At 43.8% G+C, this 10,991-nt stretch overlaps 1 protein-coding gene across 2 annotated transcripts; it reads right to left on the bottom strand.

Annotated features, from left to right (window-relative positions):
• Positions 1-39: 39 nt before the first annotated feature.
• Positions 40-10,851, bottom strand: LOC118418279 (transmembrane protein 170A-like). Of its 2 annotated transcripts, none has more exons than XM_035824126.1 (3): positions 10,633-10,851; positions 6,500-6,670; positions 40-1,434 (listed from the first exon to the last, which is right to left on the bottom strand). In XM_035824126.1, the coding sequence occupies exons 1-3, from the start codon at positions 10,712-10,714 to the stop codon at positions 1,304-1,306; spliced, it is 384 nt and encodes a 127-aa protein (XP_035680019.1). In that variant the 5' UTR covers positions 10,715-10,851; the 3' UTR covers positions 40-1,303. The 2 variants fall into 2 exon arrangements, with proteins under 2 accessions (XP_035680019.1, XP_035680017.1); XM_035824124.1 differs by lacking the exon at positions 40-1,434 and adding an exon at positions 1,765-2,334.
• Between the last annotated feature and the right edge of the window lie 140 nt (positions 10,852-10,991).

Below are 10,991 nucleotides of genomic sequence, written 5' to 3'. Positions count from 1 at the left end.
TTTCCGTCAATTGACGGAAAAACGGACGTTGGCTAGAGCCCTGATTTGCACTTCTATCTCATTATTTTGCATCTCCAAGTTTTGACGTGGGGGGGTGTGTGTCTATGGGATTGACTGAAAAGGGATTTCAGTAATACTGTTTGAATCTGATTCTGTTGCATGGAATAAAGGCAAAGGAAACTTGTTTCCAGTAGTTTCAAGTCTTTCAAAGCCCTCTTCAGAACAGGAAACAGTGTAAGTGCCAACTTGAAATTTTTTTTGCTATTTTCACCACTTGCACAAAAAAATAATTCTAACAGTACAATTTTGCATGTTGAAAATACCAGTGTTTCATGTTTGCACTGTGGAAGTCTAGAGATCTCATGCCGAGTCCCAAGGCTTGCATTGTGTCATTCCGGCCATTTTGCACCATGTTCTTACAGACATCAGATGTAAGATCCGCAGAGTCAAGTACTCCGCAGAGTCAATGTACATAGCCTCAGATTTTGCCATCTGGCAGTAGATTCACAGTTATGTTGTAAACAGGCAAGCCACTTTGTATAGCAGCCTTGTCTTGTATCTTTCTTGACATTTGTCAACATTTTGGCCATAGTTCCTTCTTGGAGGAACCACAAATTGTGTACTTTCCTTGCATCTTGCACTGCAAAATGTTTTTTTCTTGTGTACAGGCACTTGGTGCCATTTTTCCACACACTAACAGAATCTTGCAGTAGGATCATGCAGTTTACACTTAATCTGACAGGTGGCGCTGTTCCATTTGATTTGCTTCTGTGTCACCCTCAGTGGTGTGTTTCTGTCTCTGAATTCATCTTCTTGCAAGCAACTGGTGCACTCCAATTTCCACAAACTCTCCAAACTCTAGCAGAATCTTGCAGTAGAATTGTGCAGTTCACACTTAATCTGACAGGTGGCGCTGTTCCCCATGACTTTGCTTCTGTATCACTCTCAATGGTGTGTTTCTGTCTCTGCATCAGAGAATCCATCTTCTTGCAACAAGATGGCAAACATGACAGAGAAGGACCACATCCTTTCTTGAGCTGACTCCCTCCTTGCTCCCAAAGAGAACCTTTGCTCCTTCCATGTGCAGGAGTGATTTGGAGCGCGATCCGAAGCAAAACTCCGCGACGGAGAAGCTTTCTAATTCTTCCTTGAACACACAATGATACATTTCAACTGTGTTCAGCATACCCAGACATTCACATGCCTTTCAATAACTGCTCATGGCACAATCTGGACTCCCCATTGGACTTCGATCCAGTAGGATCCATTTTTGCAAATCAAATACCTTGATACAAAGCCCCGATCATAGCGTGGCGAGTATTCTGGAGAACGATATGACCATTACGAACACTGTCTGTCCGACACCCCACACGAGGGCGTACATGGGGGCCATGGTGAAGCCTGCCGCCCGGTACACACCTGCGATGGCTGCACCTGGAATGGGGACAATGGTGCCAGTTTTAAAACAAAAAGCACAAAACTACAACAGAAGTTAAGTATTACAGCCAAATTGCTACAAGTTACAACTATACTACACAAGATAATGCAAACCCCATGCTTTAAAAATCATCCAACTACGTACAACGGATCCTATCGACTTCCACTGCCATTTAAGAAATAGATCAACAATCATACAATAGCTCTGAGGTCTATACATACTCTTGTTCTTCATTGCAAACAATCGTCCCATCCCCCCTCATAAATTGTGACATTGTGTGGCATAATGCTTAATGTCTTTGGCCCAGAGGTCCTTGGTTCCTAGCAGAATCTTGCAGTAGAATTGTGCAGTTTGCACTGAATCTGACAGGTGGGGCTGTTCCCCATGACCTTGCTTCTGTATCACTCTCAATGGTGTGTTTCTGTCTCTGCATCAGAGAATCCATCTTCTTGCAACAAGATGGCAAACATGACAGAGAAGGACCACATCCTTTCTTGAGCTGACTCCTTCCTCGCTCCCAAAGAGAACCTGTGCTCCTTCCATTTGCAGGAGTGACTTGGAGCATGATCCGAAGCAAAACTCTGCGACGGAGAAGCTTTCTAATTCTTCCTTGAACACACAATGATACATTTCAACTGTGTTCAGCATACCCAGACATTCACATGCCTTTCAATAACTGCTCATGGCACAATCTGGACTCCCCTCTGGACTTTGATCCAGTAGGATCCATTTTTGCAAATCAAATACCTTGATACAAATCCCCGATCATAGCGTGGCGAGTATTCTGGAGAACGATATGACCATTACGAACACTGTCTGTCCGACGCCCCACACGAGGGCGTACATGGGGGCCATGGTGAAGCCTGCCGCCCGGTACACACCTGCGATGGCCGCACCTGGAATGGGTACAATGGTGCTAGTTTCAAAACAAAAAGCACAAACATACAACAGAAGTTAATTATTACAGCCAAATTGCTGGTATTGATATCATGAAGCCTTTTCAAGTATCTGGACATGGTACATAAAAATTACTACAAGTTACAACTATACTACACAAGATAATGCAAACCCCATGCTTTAAGGGACTGGTCGATATTTAGCGGGGAGGGAGGGCCGGTCGTCAGAGGGTCGGGTCAAAATTTTTTTCCTAGGCCCTCCCCCCCGGTCAAATTTTTTTTCCTAGGCCCTCCCCCCAAGTCAAAATATTTTTCCTAGGCCCTCCCCCCTCCTATCAAATTTGAAAAATATTCAAAACGCAAATAAATCACCGCGCTCCCGCTTGGAAATATCCTTTACGCCATACTGATGATACTGGTTTTCCGTTTTTCGTCGCAAAGCAGATCTCTTACCCCTAGCAAAAAAGTCCCGGAGCCCATAAATATATTCTTCATGAAGGCTACTTTATTCTTTTGATATTCATAAATGATGCCACTGTATCCACTGAACAACACCGCAAAAGTATTTTGTACCTGGATTTCTAGTAGATTTGCGCCGCTCCGCGGCGCGCGCCCCGCCCCTTTGCTAAACGCATTGCAAGCTGGAGCAGCTTGTCGGAGACTATTTTCAAAGTACATACGTTTGGGACTTGTTGGTTCTGTGGTGGCAGTAACTGACTGTGACTCGGGGAAAAATGCCAACAAAAACGTAAGGACGATAAGACTAACCAAATCTGTAGTGGGGAGGGGGGCGCCGAAGCGTAAGGACGACTTTCCCACGGCGGGCCGGGGTCGACCGGTCGCCTTCAGTCTCTACCTCTCCCGGCGGGCGTTAGAACGCAGACTTCTACTCGGGATAGGGCTGGGTACCGGTACAGAAAATTCAGGTCCAGGTCCGGTTCAGGTCCAAAGGATCAGGTCCAGGTCCGGACCTGAACCTGGACCTGATTCAGTATGACTCATACCAATGGTCCATTTCACTACAAAGAAATCTGTTAGGTGGAGTATTAGACTTACACTGGCGTTTTAAAATCCTACAACGCTTACTGCATCTGTACGATTGGCTGTAAATTCGGTATAAATGACTATTAACTCTACTCTACTGCACTCTTGTTATTTTCTTTCTTCCACCTGCAAGCGCCAAAATGTGTGGATGCCTGATAAAATAATCTGTTAATTTTCTAATCGGTCCAACATCCGGTTCACCTAATTTTTTCAGGTCCGGTTTTTCTGGACCGGTCCAATATGAAAAACCGGTTTTGTACCGGTACACTGTACCGATACCCAGCCCTAACTCGGGAGATCTTTTACAAATGCCACGCTTTTTGTATATCCATTTTGTCGGTCAAAAATGACGGAATGGGCCTGCACATAGTAGGAATATTGCGATGATTTGAAAGAAAAAAATTACGTTTTGCCCGCACGATGTTGCAGCAACATGTTAACTTTATGTCTGTATTGTGTCTAGCCGCAGAGATGACTGTTGGCCTATTATCGCTTATACTACTATCGCTCGCGGCCAACGTCGAGAGCATAGCGATAGATAGACCTACAGTCGCCCGCGGCTATATTGTGTCACTATTATTGATGAAGGTGCGTAAGAAAAGTTCTAAATCAAAAGGCCATCTGTACTGGTGTTCTAGGTGTACTGGCACATGAACGAGCATGACAAAGAATTATGATACTATTTATTCGGTAACATTCACTTTTATTCACGATTCTAATTTGCAATGCCTTGCAAACTCCGATCGGAATCACCCGGATCCTGTACGATTTAAAAGGCATTTTGACGGGAATTTATTTATGAGCGTTTATTTATTTTTTGACACGTTAGTTCAGATTCTTTTCTCAGTAGCTGTGCCTGTATCACAGGCCTCATGAACTGTCAAGCTTCCGATTTTCATAGTTTTAAAACTATCGACAAAGGAATCGTTTAAGGATGTTTTCCTCCTGGTGCAAACTGTAAACAGACGTCATCACACACCACTCGTCTCCGATGTGACAAAGGCACTGCTGCCTCTTGCGCCATTTTTCTTGGATTTGAGAGGCTCGAGTCGTCCTCCGCGGCTCCGACATCGTTTCCTCGCGAGCTTTGCCAGCCCTGACTCCACCGCTGCCCCTTCTCCTTGTTCCTCAACACTTGTAGTAGAAGCAATAGTTTCCGCGTCGTCCACTTCCTCTTGACGAGTCGAGGCCTTGGCGAGATACTTGTCCCAAACATTGCAGTCCCAAACATTGCAGTTACCCGGGTTATTCCCATAGTTTTGCGTTTCTTCTTGATTGACGCAAGGATGATTGACGTTACGTTTACCGCCTTTTGGGCGCCGCTGCGGGCTGTGATTGGTCGCAAGTTAATTCGATTTTACGCATAAAGCGGCACGCCCTGTCCAATCGGTACATCTAAAGACTGCAGCCAAGGCTGTTGCCATGGTAACGACACGTACAACAGCATGTCCTACATGGGAATCGGCTTGCACACGTCTTGTACTGCGTGCGTTTGATAACTATGATAGTTCCGAAGCCGAGCACTCGCTGCTGGCTGTACAGGTTATAACAAGGACGCTGTGTAAGATTTTATAATATAGTAGTGGGGAAAGAGGTGTCCTGTCTGCAAAATTTCAGGTAGCGCGGTGGGTTTTAGAATCACGTTGCGCCAAGCAAAATATTCAAAGCCCTCACGATGCGCCAAATCCTGTGACAGTCGTCTTTTTTTCCTTCTAAGCAAATTGAACATTGTCGACAAAGATTTTGATCTCCAAACACACCTATTTGCTGACGATGTACAGCGAGAGAAAGCGAACATGAAACGAGGAAAGCTGAATTCACAAGTCTCACCGGCCGTTTCACAGACGGCACTTTGTCGCAAGTCATCTTCCAGAGCCTTCCAAATAATGAAAGAAAGAAAATACGCATTTTCACGTCATTCTTTTGCGGTAACTTATACATTTTGTATGAGAAAAAATACCGACACGTGTTGGTGCGCAGATGTTGACTAGATATGCAAGTACACTAAATTTTGTCACCGTGACTGAATGGTAGCATTGCAAACCGGAAGTAACGTTACATTTTAGTATTTTTACGTCGCATTTTGGTAACTTTATCGGCTTCATGCCTTTGCCGCGCCAGCTTCATAAGAAAGGAAAACAAATTTAACTGATATTTTCTCCGCCCACCTCTATTAATACAAGCGTTAAAACGGTAAATGAACACTGTAACATCAATATTTTTACAACGTTGTAGCGGTGTTAAACAGAGATAGAGTCAAAGGCGCGGCAGTGAAATATGACTGAGCGAATTTTCAGCATATGGAGCGGCGAGCCACCGGCCTTTTTTTTTTTGCCGAGCGCCGAACTCGGGCGCGAGGCGTCTCAAGCTTGTGGAGGCCTGGGGAAATTTTGAAATCTTGACCCTCTGAAACGCCAATTTCCAGCATTTTGAGGGACAAATTTTGCTGGTAGTCCGATCAAAAATTTTTTCCTAGGCCCTCCCCTTGGCTCAAAATATTTTTCCTAGGCCCTCCCCCCGGCTCAAATTTTTTTTCCTAGGCCCTCCCCCCTCTGACGACCGGCCCTCCCCCCCCGCTAAATATCGACCAGTCCCTAAAAATCATCCAACTACGTACAACGGATCCTATCGACTTCCACTGCCATTTAAGAAATAGATCAACAATCATACAATAGCTCTGAGGTCTATACATACTCTTGTTATTCATTGCAAACAATCGTCCCATCCCCCCTCATAAATTGTGACATTGTGTGGCATAATGCTTAATGTCTTTGGCCCAGAGGCCAGAGGTCCTTGGTTCCTATCTTCTGACATTGTGGCCTTGAAAAAGGCGCTTAACACGAAATTTCTCATTTCACTCAGGTGGAAATGGGTACCAAGATTTGGTTAGATTTGGTTACGTTCCTCGGATAAGACATCGAATGGAGGTCCCGTGTTTGAGGAGAGCCACACCCCAAGCACGTTAGAGAACCCGCCACACTTATCGAAAAGAGCAGGGGTCCTTCCCAGTGTGAGTAGATCAAATAAATTAGTCTGGATATGCAGTTTACCGTGTATACACAATACAAACAAACAAAAACACAACTGTTAGCAAATGAAAGTGTTTATTACAAACACTTACTTGTGATGACTCCCCCTGACAGCGGAGACAGCAGGCCCATGATCACGATACCGAGCGGGACCCAGCGCCCCTGCTTGTGTAAGCGCAGGGCTGCGAAGGCGATGAACGCCGCGATGAGGTGAACAAACATGGAGGAGAAGAGCGCCCACAGGAACACCTGGTACCACATCTCTGGAGAGGGGGAAATTCGATTGAAAGATCAATCAACAATTAACAAGAAACCTCCAAGTTTTTCAAAATTCCTAATGCCATAGCCCGAGCCTTCACAGATGTTTTTTTTTTAATTGGGTGGGCCGGCTACTTACTATTTGCAGCCAGGGGCTGAATTGCGAGGAGCTTACAATAGGCGGGGCTAAATCGCAAGGGTCTGGAGCAAGCTGCCATTCAGGTGCCACTCAGGTGACCTCAATACGACGGTCACAAGTGTCTGGAGCGCGTTGACATTCGGCGCCACTCAGGTGACCTCAATACGACAGTAATTGCCCCAGGTGCGGCCAAGGTACTGTAGGTTTTGAACCACTCACACCGCACCATCGCACATGTGGCGGGTTCTTTAACGTGCCTCTGGGTCACGGGCCGAACACACTGCCGCTGCGCTACGCGGTCCCACACTTAGTGATCCTCCTCTTCCCCTCTTCTTTAAATCAATCCCTGGGCTATCCCTGTCATTTGTCTGGATTATATATATATACTGTATCAGGGTTGTAGCCAGCCTGAAATTGAAATTTTGAAATGGAAATCCTATTGAGTGCCGAAAGCCCTTTGAGGTTCCCAGGAGGATCTGGGGGCATGCTCTCACAGAAAATTTAGAAATCTAGACCCTCTGAAATGCTATTTCCTGAATTTTGAGGTGTAAATTTTGCAGGTAGACTTAAATGTTCAATGGCATCTGTTTTTTTTATATATCTTTACACATCGATTTTTGTCTGTCACAGAGGACGGAATGGGCAAATTTTTTTTCCTTCCCCAGCTGACAAATTCTGACAAAGGACGGGCACTGGCTACAACCTACATACTAGTACTGTATACCGCACTACTTTCAGGAAAGAGGTGTTGGACTGCAATGCAATACTACCTGGAAATATTGCAAAGAGCTAAAATTCAGAAATTGTCCCTTTCTTCGGGATTTCAATAACTATCCACATAGCACAATTCACAAAAGTCTATTGAAAGGATTTTGGGATATAGGACTGGTGCAAATTAACACTCAAATACAACCAAGAACACAATAATGCAACCTGCTTCCAGGAGGTGAATGTACTTAATAATCTTTTTTTAAACCACTACTAGTCTTTTGTTCATTTGGTCACAGTTTGGCTGGCTAGGTCTCAGATTTTTATCATATGGGTTTGCACGGGAGGGAAAAAGGGCGGGATTAAACTAGAACAAGAATTCTCTCATAATCATATGGAAAATTAATTTTCAGCTATATATATATACTCCAGACCTCAGAATATATGGAGGTATTTATTTAAATTACATTTATTAACTAAAGGATAGAGCATTTTCCTTTTCCATAAGTAATGATCAGTATATCTGCATGTGTACATTAATTATGTATAATCTATCATTATCGATTTCAAAGTTATATAGTGAAAAAATTGCTTGTCACTTGTCATAGACGGATGAAAATTCAATTACTGCGGAAGGTTGATTAAAGATTACCTGTGCTGTCTTTGATTTCACACAGGCAAATCAAATCACATCATGTGAAATTTGATATGCCCATATTTGGAGTCCTAGCCATGAACTGATGACTCAGTGAGGCAACCTTCCTATATCTACAAACCGGTCAGCAATCAGGCTTTTAGCGAGGAATTTATTATGAAGGGTCCAAATTTCTTGGTGATTTGCAAATGATATAGTTGCAAGTATTGTAGGGGGATCTCAGGGCATCCACCTTCCATGCCATGGAAGGTGGATGTTCTCCATGCACCCCCCTACAATACTTGTGCCTATATCATTTGGTGCAGAGTTTTAGAGCATTAAGTTATAATGGTGCATTCTAAGGTATCCTGTAGAGCAAAATTACTGTCAGGGAGCTGACAGAGGCCACAAGTGACTGTCCCATTAGGGGTTTACGGAAAAGGCTGGGCTGTCTACCTGGGCTGTCTACCTGGGCTGGCCATCACGTCAGGCTACTTGGACCTACGAAAGCCTATTGGGACAAAAGCTGTTTTAGCAGTAGGGGTTGTTTGTGCTCAGCGAAGAAGCTGTGTGTGAAGGAACTGTATGTGCATGGGCTGTATGTGAAGGAGCTGTGTTTGAAGGAGCGGTGTGTGAAGGGGCTTTGTGTGAAGCAATTGTGTGTGTTACATAACCCAGAGGTTCTGGGTTCAAATCAGTTGATATGCCCCCAATCTTGTGCCCTTGGGAAGGGCTATTAACACGACTTATCGGGCTGATTGGACTAGTCTTAAGACTGGTGGCTAGTTGGTCAAAGGCGTCCAGGAGCCGTTCTTTAGTGGCTGTCAGGGTCCAGGCTTCTGCGCCATACATTTGGATCAACAATGAATTGTGAGGAGCTTAAAACATGCGTTGCTAAAGTGCAAGGGTCTATAACAGCTGTCATTCGGTGCTAACTCAGGTGACCTCAATACGACAGCAATTACCCTAGGTGTGGCCACAGAACTTAAGGTTTTGAACCACTTACAACGGGAAGGAAGGACCCCTAGTCTTTTCCGTAAGTGTGGTGGTTTTTTTGCCCTATCTGAGGGACGGCCCTTACCGAAGCTAGGTACTCTTTTCTCTACCCTAGTAAAGGGAGGAAAGTCGTGTTAAGAGCCCTTCCCAAGCGCACAAGATCGGTGGCATATCAACTGATTTGAACCAAGAACCTCTGGGTTATGTAACATACAGTGCTCCTTCAAACACAGCTGCTTCACACACAGCCCCTTCAAATACAACTCCTTCACAACTCCTTCACAAACAGCTCCTTCACACACTGCCACTTCACACAGCTCATTCACATAACTATACACAGACACAGCTTCTTCGCTGAGCACAAACAACCCCTACTTCTAAAACAGCTTTTGTCCCAATGGGCTTTCGTAGGTCCAAGTAGCCTGGCGTAATAGCCAACCCAGGTAGACAGCCCAGGTAGACAGCCCATGTACACAGCCCAGCCTTTTCTGTAAACCCGTCCCAGTAGCATCCCTACTAGTAGTCAATCACAATTTCATGCTTTCAGAGGATCTGCTCTCTAGTGTAAGGCCATCTAGTGTACAATTTCTCAATATTTTTAGAACCACATGTATATTTTTCAAATTTCAGGTAAAATTTATGTTAACATGCAATTTTACATGAAACCTCAAAGCCCTTCAAACACACACATATGTCTTGAGTTCAGGCGACATCCAGAAATGAAATTGAAAAATTAAGGTATGCAGCACAAACCATTGAGGTCTTCTACCTAGTACTATGCTTGCAATTGACTAATGTATACCTGTAAGTTCCTGGGCCATGGGAAATTGAATTTCTTAGTAGAGAGGAGATAGAGTGTTCACAGCTTTTTTGAGATTGAGGCTGAAAATCACTCCCTGTATTTACAGTATGCTTGGCTGTAAAAACAGTGTATCTTATGTCACTATTAAATCCATCTTTCAAATGTTGTGTAGATTCGATTTGAACCAGTTTTGCATCATCAGTTCAATGCCAACTTGCAATATGGAAACCTATATTTATCATGACCTCAATTTGCAATTGAATGAGAGGCTTGAGTTCAACCTTGAGAACATAACACCTCTCAAAAGTTTCAAGATTTTAGCCCGAGTAGTTAGCATCTGACTAGCAAGTGAACGGACTAAGCCAGCGGTCACAGGCAAGTATTTTATTTACGTATAGGTATTTAAAGAAAAGATGGGCTAGAACAATTCCATGTGCTTATTCCCAATCCTTTGTCTTGAAAGTCGAAAAAATTATAATGCTAAACCCCAAAGAAATTATGGGGAGGGGGGCGACCAGTCCATAGCTGTCTCCACTGCGGTATACAAATTATGACTCTAAGACAACATATGACAAATGAACTACATAATTATCTTCAATTTCCCATGGAAACTATGTTGGAATGTCTATACAAACGCTTGAAAAATATCATTTTTACACCTTTTCAGGTGACAAAATTATTTCCAAACCTGCAAACGCCCATAGCGGCTTGCTGGACAGTCCTATGACGTTGACGACAGATTCTAGATTGGTGAAGTCTTGAGAGCTCATCTCTGTCTTCTAAAACTCGTCATTCCCGCCGAAAAGTGGAGTTTCACAGCAAAACCGGCTTCGAGTCATGTTTTTGGACATATTCCGGGAGATTTTCCAGGACTTTCAATCAGGAAGGCCCCTTTTCCCACTATGCCTTTCAATTTAGCTGCCTCGCACAAACTTTTTAACGCCTGTTAAAATGGCCTCTCTTGTAGCAGAAAAAATCGTCTCATAACAAATTCTTAATGATAAATCTTTACTAATATTATAAAAAAATGTATAAATAAGAGTAAAT

This window comes from Branchiostoma floridae, chromosome 6, assembly GCF_000003815.2.
Source record: "Branchiostoma floridae strain S238N-H82 chromosome 6, Bfl_VNyyK, whole genome shotgun sequence".
Classification (NCBI taxonomy): Eukaryota; Metazoa; Chordata; class Leptocardii; order Amphioxiformes; family Branchiostomatidae; genus Branchiostoma; species Branchiostoma floridae.
This window is presented reverse-complemented; position numbering and strand designations above follow the sequence as displayed.